Genomic DNA, 12,840 nt, shown 5'->3' with positions numbered 1-12,840 from the left:
AGAAGGAGGAGGAGGAGGAAGAGGAGGAGGAGGAAGAAGAAGAAGAAGAAGATGGAGGGATGATGGAGAGAGCAGTGAGGAGAGCTGCGTCTCTCTGTCTCTCTGTCCTGATCTGTGGGAGAGAGAGAGAGAGAGTGACGCTTTCAGACGCTTAACCTGCCCGCCCACTCCCCCCCGTCAGCCAATCACAGGCCAGGACACACACACACACACACACACACACACACACACACACACACACACACACACACACACACACACACAGGGTCACCATGGTAACTGCATCCTCTCTGTCTGTGCTGGAAAGTAAGACTGCAAACACTGCCAGCTCTGAGAGATTATTCAGGAACTAAAATACTACATACTACTGCAATACTGCAAGTATTACTACTGCAATACTGCAAATACTACTATTGCAATACTGCAAATACTACTACTGCTTATACAACAGATATATCTACAACTGTGACTGCTAATACCATAAATATCACTACTATTAAAATTCAATCCATCTATTTTCTTCCTCTTTTCCAGGGCCGGGGAGCTAAAGAAGGTGAAGTATTTCCAAGGTCTCTCTCCAGGACCCAGAGGTGTTCCCAGACCAGGTGAGATATATAATCTCTGCAGAGTTTTAGGTGAAGCTCCGGGTTTCTAATGCCCCTTTTCGTATCGGTTCGGAGTCTGCACCTAATCTGGAACCAGTTCTTGCCGTTTGGACAGCCAAAGAACCGACTCTCTGCAGGATAAACTGGTTCCAAAGTGGCACCAACTCTCTGCTGGTCTCCAACCATGAAGCTCTTACATTAGAGGTTGGGGGACGGGGCTATCATAACCAACAAGACCAACACAAACATCGTGAATGCCGTCTTTAAGCTTCACTACGGACAAAATCAAAGTAGTAATCCCTGGAGGAGACGAGCGTTTCTGGAAGAGCGGAGATGTATAGAGCAACTTAATGACTTGGCTTTTCCAGCCTGTGGGAAAGCCATCAGGTTCTAAAAAAGGTTTGCAAGTGAACCAGCGCTTTGTTTTTGTCAAAAGGAGTATAACAGGAGGGTTCCAGGAGGATCCTGATCAGCAGGATGTCTCTCAGGCTGAGCCCAGGCTCCCTACAGAGGAAACTTGTTTCATCTCATTATTTCGGTCACAAAGCTCAGGACGAACCGCTCAATGTAGATCTGTTGGCTTCTTCAGACCTTCAGGACTCTCTGGAGCAGTCTGGATGACAGTTCATGGTTTTCTACTGGGAAACGTTAGACTGCCCCCTCTGGGTCGGAGTGAGGTACTGCACCAGGTGAAGGAGTTCCAGTTTCTCAGGTGTTCAGCAGTGAGGGGACACGGACAAGAGATTGGCGGGTTCGTCTCAGGTCAATCTCCTGTCTGATGAGGGGAAACCCTGACAGACACCAAAACTCAACATGACTGACTCTGTGCTGAGAAGGACACGGCTCTCACTTTAGCTCTGCAAGGACCAGATGACTTGTGGCAAAAACCCCGGAACCCCATACTCAATCAGTACCCCCATTTTTGCTTGTCTTATTGGTTAGATAATCCCGCCTCCAGCCCTTGACGAAAGCGGTTCATGCATGGAGACCAGCAAAGAGTTGGTGCCACTCTGGAAGCAGTTTTCCTGGCTGAGAGCCGATTCTCTGGCTGTTGAAACACAAGATCAGGCCCTGGCTCGAAACTGGCCCTCCAACTGCTGTGGTCAATAAGGGGCATTCGAGCCCTGCAGGGTAAAGAGCTGGTCCACTGAACCACTGCCACATCACAGTTCTGGATCTGAGGTTCAACAAATTCCTGGATGGTTTACAGCTCAAGAGGTAAGGATGAGTATCAGCATCTCTTAGCCCGAGGTCCTGGTACTCCGCTGGAGTCATGGTGGATAGTTTTTTTCATATTAGGAGTGAGTCACAGTCGCAAGTGAAGGAGTTCAAGTACCTCAGGGTCTTGTTCAGCAGAGAGGGTCGGATGGAGGCGAAATCAACATGTGGGTTGAAGAAGATGGAGCTGATCCTGACGGTACATTTAAGAATTTACCAGTCTGTTTTTCTTCCGGTCTGATCATCTCTAGCTTTCGGTAGTGGCCGAAAGAATGAGATGGTGAGTCAAGTTCCCAGTATTAAGGAGTGAACTAGAATAGAACCACTTCATGTTGAAGGGAGTCAGCTGTTGGGCAGCTGATTTAGACTCTTAGACTCTCTCCATGAAGGAATTTCAGACCAGTAGATCTTGGCGAACAGGTTGGAGAGATCATTTTGGAAAAGGAAGCACTGGTTACCTTGTTGAACCTGCTGCAGCCATGACCTTGAACTGGATACTTGCTGGGAAATAGATGGATGTCAGAATGCCGGGAGATTCTAGATTTATTTTTGCCCTCTCCCGGTTTCCTCCCAGGGTCGAAATCCTCCCACATTTCTCCTGATTTAGGACAAATTTGCATTATCACAACCTGGTTCTTTGCAGCATAAGTCTACTACGGTTTCCCCCCCAGACCAGTTGCACCTTACAAACTGGAAAGTTTAACTGTATTGTTAATGGCGCCATTTAGTTTGGAAGAGGAATTAATTAGTGAATGAACCACTTATCAGAACACGTCACTCCAGCGTCACACACAGTTGCAGAAGGAATCAGAAGTCGACTTAAATTCACAAGAAAACTTTTATCACAGGAAGAGTTGCAATCTGTGTTGAACATGTTGGTTGAACCGAAAAGGTACAAATCAAAGTCTTCATTTTATACATGTTTTATACTCGTCTATCCCCGAGTGACAAGATATTGTAATATGAAGACAGCTTTCAACAGTACAATGAAGAGAAAGTCAGCTTGTGAACACAGTGTTCTTATCTGCAGTCTGTTTTTTTTTTGCAACCAGAATGCATTGTCACTGTCTGTATACACATAATTGGTAATGAAAAGAAGCCTTCCAAGAGAAGAAAGTACACCACCAAATTCCAGATGGCATGGAAGAAGAAGTTCCCCTTTCTCACTTATTTGTTCTTGTTTCTTTGTTGTTTTCATGCTTTGAAGGTCAACAAAATGCAGGAAACGTTTCTGAAACTCATATTTTATGGTTGGAGGACCCCTAGAATCCCCGCTTGGGTCATCGAGTCCTCCCTAGTTTTGAGGTCTAAAGGTTGGCAAGTACTCTTATCTTCAGTTTTTGACTTTGGCTCCTCAGTTTAACCCAACCTGAACCAACGAGCCGGTAGAACAGAATAGTAGAACAAGATGGTGACCTGGTCCAAGTTTGTGACAATTTGATGAAACACAATTTCTGAACAGGATATAAAGTAAAAATAATGAAGATGTTAGAAACAGATTCTGAGCCCTCTATACTCGACAGAGCTGCAGGTTCGTGTAATGGTATAGGACCCTGTAGATTCTATACTTTACTGTTGTATTTCAGGACTTAAAAACAATTTGAACAATGAACCTCTGGATGTTGGGGCCCCTGCAGGTCTGGGGCATTCACCTGTCCTTCTTGTGTTAATGCATTGACCCATTTTCATCATGAAGTTCATTTTTAGGCACAATTTCAGTGCTTTTAGCTTCTCAAATGTGACTATTTTGCTGGTTTTCATGGCTTCATTCCATTGCATGTTGAACACCTTTTTGTTTTTGTTTGAAATAACTGCTTGTTGTTGCTCGTTTTATTATTCAGAGTTGTATTTTTCTCATGTCTGTTCAACCTGTGGCCAGAGGGACGGACCTCTCGCTTCTTTTATCCCTCTATTTTTAGGTTTGTTTGTCTCCGTAGGGACGAGCCTCTCTCTTTCTGTTTCTCTCTCTGTCTATCTGTCACTCATTTTTTCTGCTTGGTTTCCTCTTTTCGAGCCTCCTCTCTCCAGGGGGGAAGAGGAGGAGGAGGAGGAGGAGGAGGAAGCAGAGCTGATTGGTCAGCTGAGTTCAGACTCCAGTATCTGCAGCCAGAGTCAAACTACTGACTAATAAGCTCAAACATTAAAAACCAGTCTGATAGGAAGGAAACTGTTTAAAATGCTGCCGGCGCCCCCTGCAGGCTGCACGGCTCACACAGACAGCTGGAGGTTCATTACGCAGCTGTTCTGGAGCTTTCAATCATGCCACATAATCTTCATCAGCAGGTGAAATTAAACATTTTAAAACTCCAGAACAGTGAAGTGCTCGTCACCACCTGTACGAGGTGTTTAATGTGTTTGTTAGCTGCTTCCTGGAACACGCGAGCGGCACTGGGAGCACTGGGCTGGTGAGTAAACAGATGGCACATGTGGGTTTCTGATTGGCTAGCTCTGCAGCAGAGATGAGCACCACCACAACATGATGACAGCATCTCATTAAAACTGCAAAACTGTCACCCAGAAACAGATGTGACACGTTCACCTGCTCATGTGACGAAACTGCTCGACAGCAGGCTTCTGTTCTCAGAGACTGCCCGATCAAACTGCAGTATGAAGACTCAAAACAACCACAGAGAGACAAAAAGACCGTTCAAAGTGTCACCATGTATCAGTGTGAGGTGACTGCTGTCCTCTGCTGCCTCCTGCTGGTCACATGTCAACATTGTAGAAACCTGCTCCTGCCTACATAGTTTAAAGTATAATAATGATCTCAGTGGTAATATTTTGAATAAATGTCAATGATTTAGTGAAGTGACTCTGCAGAGTATTGATGGTTAGCACTGCAGCAGTTTGATGAAGCCTTCAATTGGAACATTTATTTATGTCACTTTAAACAAAACCCACCTAACAAAATCAGAATCACTGTACGACATATTTAATCTGGTAAACCAACTAACCAAATAAACCACCTAAGAAAATGAACCTGACTTAACTAACTAAACAGAAAACCCAACTATCTAAACCAACTGACCTACCCATGTAACATGACTAACTACCAAACAAACCAACTTGGAAAGCTAACCCAATAAATAACCGGACTAAACTAACTAAAGTGACAATTTGGTTAAATTTAAGTTGATACCTGTTAACAGAATGTTCAATTTCTCTACTGTTGCCTGAGCAACACATTCTATTTGTTGTTTCACTAACTAACTAACTGACTAACTGACTACCAGACACAAATGGGCAAACAAACAAACAAACAATAACAATAAACTAGCAAGTATAATGTTGTTTGAGCAACACGTTCCATTTCTTGTTAATGTCTACCATTGAACAAGTGACTTACTACTGGTAACTATTAAACTAACTACTAGTAATTACTACTAAATACCATTAGAAGTTCCACTAAATAGGACTAAAAAAATAAGTTTAATGTTGACTATAATGTTTTACTTTCTGACACTATCAGTTCCACTTCTTTTAGTAAACTAACTACCGGTACAACGGACAAACAAACAAACTTGCGAACTAACTAACTAACTAACTAACTGTAACTAACAAGCTAAATAACTCTGTATAATGTCAACTGAGCAACACATTCCACTATTTGTTTCACTTACTGACTACGGTTAATTAACTGACTAACTAACTATAGTAATTAACTCCTAATTACCACTAAAAGTTCCAGATCTAGTAGTTAACTAACTTAGTAAAAAACTACCAGCAACTAACAAACCAGCTTTAACTAACTATGGTAACAAAGGGACAAACCAACAAACTGACTTAAAAAAAAACAAGTATAATGTCGACTATAATGTTTCATTTCTAATAGTTAACTAACTACCGGTACAATGGACGAACAAACAAACCAACAAACTAAAATAACAACCAAGCATAAAGTCGACTGAGCAACACATTCCATTAGTTGTCTCACTAACTGATTACTGGAAATTAACTAACTACTAACCTTTTCTTGATGATGAAGATGTTGACACTTCAGATTATGAACTGATTTGTATAAAGTGAAACTGAAAATGTTTAAATCGGTGATAATTAATCTCGTCTGGTTTTTCTTCTTTTATTTCAGGCGGTGAGGCCAACAGGGGGCGCTGCTGCTCTCGATGTACATCAACAACAACAAACTGTATAAAACAAACACTACAAAATGTTTTATTCTTGGCTTTGCTGTACTTCTGTAGCTCTGGTGGCCGGATGAAGCTGGATCAGGTTCACAGGGTCGGGGTCTGATGGTTCCTGAACCTAAAACATAAAAGAATAAAACACAAAGACAATCCAAGGTAGAAATTAAAGAAAAGAGATTTATTCCCACAGTTGCAGCCGTTATACTGAGTTTGATGCATAGTGCTCTGCTGTGATTGGTCGAAACCTGTTCTGGGTCATTACTACACTGTTGGACAGTCAACAGAGTCAGCCAGAGTCAAGAGTCTACGTTTTACAGTAAAGGGTCCAGAGTTCAGGGTCTAGATAGTCCAGAAACCAAATCTACAGATTAGAAAATGGCGTCCAGAGTTCAAAGTGTTTTAAAGTGTCTTAAGTCTAGAGAATAAGGTCCAGAATAAAGAATTCATAGTCTAATCCAGAGGGTCCAGAGTCTATAGTCCAGACACAGTCTAGACCAGAGTTGCAGGATGTCTCCATCAAGGTTCCTTGACCAAACCACAGACCCCCTTACCTGCTCCTGTGGTTTCGACCTTTGACCCTTTCCTGAAGTGTGAATATGAATGTGAGGATTATCAGAACCAGATCCTGGTTATGGTTAAAAGAGTCAAGAGTTTGGTGAGACTAGAAAGAAACCTGCTGATTCCTGCAAGATTAACAGTCCTGTACTGGTTCTCCAGGTTCGTTGACTGGTTCTACAGGGTCTTGGACTGGTTCTGAAGAGTCTTGGACTGGTTCGGCAGGGTCGTTGACTGGTTCTGAAGAGTCTTGGACTGGTTCTACAGGGTCTTGGACTGGTGTTGCAGGTTTCAGAAATGGTTCTAAGAGTTCAGGACTCAGTTTTCGGGTCTCAGCGATGAGCCGCTTGACCCCGACCATCCATTGACTGACTTCAGTCACATGATCAACCATCAGAGATCGATGGATGTCATCAGCTGAGTCCCAGTGACCCGACTGCAGCTCTGTGAGACAGACAGGAAGAGAGACAGACAGGTCAGTATTCAGACAGTCAGACAGACAGGTGTTCAGGTGGACAGATAGACAGGTGTGTAGGTTACCCAGAGACAGGGTGTCCATGCGTCTCTTGACAGGTAGGCTGAGTCGACCTGACCTCCAGCTGTCCTCCAGGAGGCGGAGCCTCTTCTCCACATCGTTACACACCTGATCCTGCACACAGAGTTCAGACAGCCAATCAGAATTAAACCTGTAAACATATGAAGAGAACTGCTACAAACACCACTTTTCCACCAAACTAGATCTGGTTCATGAACCGGTTCTGTTCAGGATTCTTGGTACCTTTCTGATATCAAGTGACAACCAACAAAGTGTACGTATATTTATGATAACTTCTCCTCTTTACCGGATGTGGCTCAGTTGGTAGAGCGTTCGCCCAGTAACCAGAAGGTTTGTGGTTCGATCCCCGATCATGGCAGCTACATGTCGAAGTATCCTTGAGCAAGATACTGAACCCCAAATTGTTCCCGATGCTACGTTCATCGGTGTGTGAATGAATTCCCAATGGTGGCAGGAGGCACCAGTGTGCCCTGGTAGACTCTGCCACCAGTATGAATGTGTGTGTGAACGGGTGAATGAGCGTAGTGTGTAGTGTAAAGCGCTTTGGATAAAAGCGCTATATAAGTGCACCCCATTTACCATTTGCTGTCAGAAAGCTGTTAATGACGGGAACCAGAGCAAGATATTCAACCAGACTCCATTGACAAAAACAGTCATTTTAGCTCACCCAACACAGTGGTTGTCGGTCTACTTCTCTGGACCATTTGTTTAGTTCAATTGTTGTTTTGTTGGGTTTCTAACTCGTCAGAAAGGTGAAAACGCTTCTTCATGAAGCAGTTCTTGGGTAGGAAGAGTTTTATCTGTAAAATGTTTGCGAATCTCTTGAGTTTGTGTCGTCAAGTCATAGTTTTCTTTTGGTTTCTTTAAAGAATGAAATATTTTCCATGATTCTGTGTAACACATTCAGTCTAACCATCTTTGAATCGCTGTAGTCAAGATCTATTTACTCAAAGTTAAGTCCAAGACCAGGTTCAGTCGAATCCAAGTCAAGACCAAGTCCAAAGGCAGTCAAGACCCAGTACGGGAGCAAATCCAGTCCTGTTCAAGACAATTACAGGCTAAAGATACAGTGATTAAGGAGTTAGACCTGATAGGAGTAATCGATTTGTAATCTATTAAAATTAAAGTCTTCAAATTAATTCAATAGATAAAAGTCTTCAGATGAATTTAAGAGAATAAAAGCCTCACTTTAACAGTCTGTCTGCAGGCGGTGAGCGCTCCTTTCAACACCGACACCACGGCCTCTACCTCAGGCTCGCTCTCTGATTGGCTGCTGCCTGCCTCTCTCTGACTTTTCATTGGTCCCAGAGGAGGAGGGGGCGTGGCCACACAGCCAGGAGGAGGTCGAACTGAGTGGAAGAAAAGAGAAGTCTACCGTCAATCAGTTTTTATACAGAAACCTTCTTCTTCTTTTTCGTCTGCTCCTTACCTGGGGTTAGAGGGGGCGGGGCAACACCGATTGGAGGTGGAGCCAGAGGATTGGAGGAGGGAGGCGTCATGGGCGGGGCTCCAACACCTGGGGACCAATCAGAGAGTGTTTGAGGCGTGCAGGGTGAAAAATGATTAATAACAAAACTGTTTTCCTACCTGAAGCTGCAGGTGGCGCTGCTCTCTTGTTCAGGAGGTTCCTCTGAGGTCCGTGGGCCTTCTGAAGGCAGTATGAGAACTGGGGGGGGTCGTTCCAGCCCCGCTCCTGGTTACCTAACCAACACAGACAGACAGGTGTACTCTTAAAGTAAAAGTTTGACCATCAGATCGTCTACGTCACGATGATTTGAAGCTGTTTCTGCCGTTGAAAGAGTCATCGAGAAACTACAACCACAGCTGGAAAATTTCAGCAGAAATTTTGACGTTGTGCAGGAGTTTTACGATACAGCCATCTCTTACTTTGCGGGGCTTTTTTTTTTTTTTTTTTTTTTAAAGATTTTTTTTTGGCATTTTGTTGCTTTATTTATAGTGATAGATAGAAAGGGGGTGATAGAGGGGAAGACATGCGGCAAAGGGAGCTCAGGCCGGATTCGAACCCGGCTCCGCCGCAGCACTTTGCGGGGCTTTTACTTTGAAACACAGACTTGTCCTGGGTTTCCTGTTAAGACACAGTTACCTCTCAGGCTTTAATTCTGCTAAACTAGTTGCTGCCAAAAAGCTGGGAAAGGTCATTTCATGGAGATCGTACCTCGCTAACAACTCTTGTTTTTTTTCAAAAAGCGTCCTTTCAACAAAATATTAGTCTGATCAGAAATAAAAGTCTCTGCTGAACGTGTTGATGTAGGTTTCATGTTTGTAATAAAAGAAATGTGATCAACATCACAGGTTAGAACACAGTGTTTTTGTGTTTCTTCTAGAAATGTCTGGTCCCAGTTAACATTAGTGTCTATGGGACAGTTGGTTGGAGTTGCTGTCACATTCAGGCTCACTGAGACAAATCTGTTCGTCCCACTGATTCCAGAGTCGGATGTCTGCGACCGCCACAAAATTTCTCTCCAATCTGTTATAAAAATGATTTATGAAGAGTGAAAGTTGTGGGAACCAGCACAGGTTTTTTAAGAAAAGTTTCAGAAAATGTCCCAGCCTCTCTCCACTCTAGCTGTGATGTCATCCACTCTAGCTCTGAACACTCCGTCCAATACACACCCATTATAAACTCTAAAAAAACCCAAAACACTAAACATAAACAGAGATTTTGTGAAAATCGTGCAAGTGATCAAAATGCCCATTTGGTATAATAAAGTCCCAAGTCTAGTGACCCGTTTAAACCTTTAATAATCATTCTGTGTTAAAGTATAGCGAATTGGCACAACCCAAAAGTGAGGTGTTTCTAAACTCTTTCATGCTAAATTCCCATTATTTTCTATGGGAAATTTTAACGCAGATTTTTCGAATTAGATTTGTATGAAAACAGCTCATCGAAATATATAAATATATACAATGTTTAATATGTTAAATACAGAGAATTCATGATTATGTCCATACTGACAGCAGCCACTGACTCACAGCAGGACTTTGTTTACAATCTCATTGATCTTATATTGATCACCAGTGTTACAAACAAGTCTGTGACCAGATTTGAAGTTGTTACTGTGCCTCTATAATTAGGCCTGTCACGATAATTACTAACGATATATATAAATTTGGACACGATAGTTTTTTTCTGGACTCAATATATTGTCGTTTACATGCGTGACTTTTTGTGTGTTTTTTTGTGTAATGTTTAAAGTAAAGCTGCAACTGTTTGAAATAATTGGCGAAAAAATGTTTTTTTCCAAAACTATATTTCCCAATCAGCCATTCCAGCTGTTAATATGTTATTCTAAAAATAAAATAATACAATACATAATCTTTATCTCATTGCAATTTTTTTGTGAACACAGCCTGAAAGTCTATTTTATTTGTTTTGGATGGAGTTTATTTATTTACTTATGTTCTATTCATCTAGGATATTTTTAAAAATTCATTGTTGTGGAAACGGATGTACTTATTATGCTCTAATATGGTTATAAAACTAAAACAACATCGATACAACGATACTATCATTTATCGTGATAGTTTCTGGGAAAATATATCATCCTAAAAAAATTGTTACCTCCGTGTCATAGTAAATATTTACAAAGTGTTCGGTTCTTGCCTTGAGAGTGAAGGTAATATTAACTTATTACATTTTCAATGCAGTTCGTTGAACTACTTTATCAACAAGATATTCCTGTTATTCCTGAACGAGTAGAAACAGAGTAGAGTAGATCTCTAACATCACCTGTCTGTCTGTCTGTCTGGATAAACACCTGTCTGTCATTTAAATGTCCCACCAGACTCCATTTAACTTCTGGCTGGTTTAACAATCGGGACATGACTAGACATGTTTATGGGGAAAAATCGACAGATTATTGCATTAATAATACATTGATGTCACAAAAAGCACTTCACTTCTTCTACTTCTCTTATATGATGTTAGAGTTTGTTTACATCGCCACATTTTATGCAAAAAAACTGCTAAAATGCGCTGAGTAACGCTCACTTTGGATTGAGAAATCAGCGGGTCAACCTCTAAAAAACCTTCTTTTTTAATATAAATAATTAATTTAGGTGAATTATTAGTATGCCGAATTGAAAACAACCAATTAATGATGCTTAAAAGCGTTGGTTATGTTTGTTAAGTTGTAAGTTATTGCTTTGAGGCTTGAGGGAACATTCATTTACAGGATTTTTAAACGCAGTTCCGTAAATTCTTAACTAACTGCATATAACTCCTGTTCCAGGTGTCATATAAACAGAAGTCTGATGCTTTCTGTTAGTCTGACACGACATATTAAATACTTTATTACTAATGTTAACTTTATTTATTGTTTTTTAGAGAAGATAACTCACCTGGTTTAATGTACATGTCCTCCATGTTGAACTCGGTCGGTGACGAAGCTAAACAACACTTCCGCTTAGCATTTCAAAATAAGACTCGTGGCGCTCAAAGGAAACCATATTTATTTGGATTTTTATTATATTTTATTTTATTTGTTTAATTATATGGAGAATATAATGTATGATGTATATTTGGGGGATTTTTAAAAATAATATATCTATTGTCTCTTTTGGTATTCTTATTAAATATAAATATTTAAATATGTATAATATAAATATTTACAAATATAATATAATATAATATTTTTTATACTAAAGTTGGATGTTATTTTTTTTCTACTATAATAATATAAGTTAAAAATAAGGTAAAATAATTTGGAAGAGAAAAATGTCAATGTTCAAGTCAAATTCAACACTTAAACATTAATGATTGTTATTTTAATATTTTTATTTATATTTATTTGTATCTTCAAATGCCATAAACTAAACATTTTTATGTTTTTTATATTCTTTTAGGAAGACAGGAACACACATATGTATTTTTTTAATCTCTAGTGTTTATTTAATTTATTGGCCATTATTTGTTCATTTTAAACATTTTATTGTTGACATTTATTATTATTTTTATTTTTATATATATATATATACACATATATATATGTTTCACAACAACAATAATGATAATTACCATAATAGTAATCGTATTTTTTAGTATTGTACACTGTTGTGTGATTAGGCTTTTACTTTGGAGGAGATCTGGTTTGACTTCCTGTAAAGTTTTTAAGCTTCACACGCTCACTGACGTAAGAAAATTTCCGGGACACGTGGCCAGACGTGTCATACCTGCGCTGACGTCACCAGCCTGTCTGACCTCTGCAGGTGGTTATATGATAATAATAATAATAATAATAATAATAATAATAATAATAATAATAATAATAATAATAATAATGACAATAATAATAATAATAAAATAAAAATAATAATAATATAATAATAATAACAAAGCTGCTAATAATAATAATAATAATAATAATTATTATTATTATTATTATTATTAGAATTATAGTAATAATAATTCAAATACTATTACTACTACTACTAATGAAATATGTATAAATAAGGACTAATAAATGTATTTATACAAATACATTTAAATGTATAAATAGGGGTGTAAAAAGATGAATAGGAGAATTAGAACAAGGGCAATTCAAAACGTATTTTTAATAATATTTTTGGCACATTTAATGCCAATAAAATAATAATAATAAAAAATAAAATAATAATAATAAAAAATAAATAATAAATAATAAATAATAATAATAAATAATAAATAATAAATGTTGTTGTTATTGTCACTGTATGGTGACCTTGAGTGATACAAGAGGCGCCTATAAATAAAATGTATTATTTT

The 12,840-nt window shown here is 39.5% G+C and overlaps 1 protein-coding gene across 1 annotated transcript; it reads right to left on the bottom strand.

Annotated features, from left to right (window-relative positions):
* Positions 1 to 6,122: 6,122 nt before the first annotated feature.
* On the bottom strand, positions 6,123 to 11,511 carry sra1 (steroid receptor RNA activator 1). Its single transcript, XM_059352440.1, has 6 exons — positions 11,439 to 11,511; positions 8,664 to 8,777; positions 8,506 to 8,592; positions 8,265 to 8,425; positions 7,061 to 7,169; positions 6,123 to 6,964 (listed from the first exon to the last, which is right to left on the bottom strand). The coding sequence occupies exons 1-6, from the start codon at positions 11,461 to 11,463 to the stop codon at positions 6,657 to 6,659; spliced, it is 804 nt and encodes a 267-aa protein (XP_059208423.1). The 5' UTR covers positions 11,464 to 11,511; the 3' UTR covers positions 6,123 to 6,656.
* Positions 11,512 to 12,840: the final 1,329 nt, after the last annotated feature.

This window comes from Centropristis striata, chromosome 15 (assembly GCF_030273125.1).
Source record: "Centropristis striata isolate RG_2023a ecotype Rhode Island chromosome 15, C.striata_1.0, whole genome shotgun sequence".
Taxonomy (NCBI): Eukaryota; Metazoa; Chordata; class Actinopteri; order Perciformes; family Serranidae; genus Centropristis; species Centropristis striata.
The sequence above is the reverse complement of the archived record's forward strand: the minus strand, read 5'-3'. Positions and strand labels throughout refer to the sequence as shown.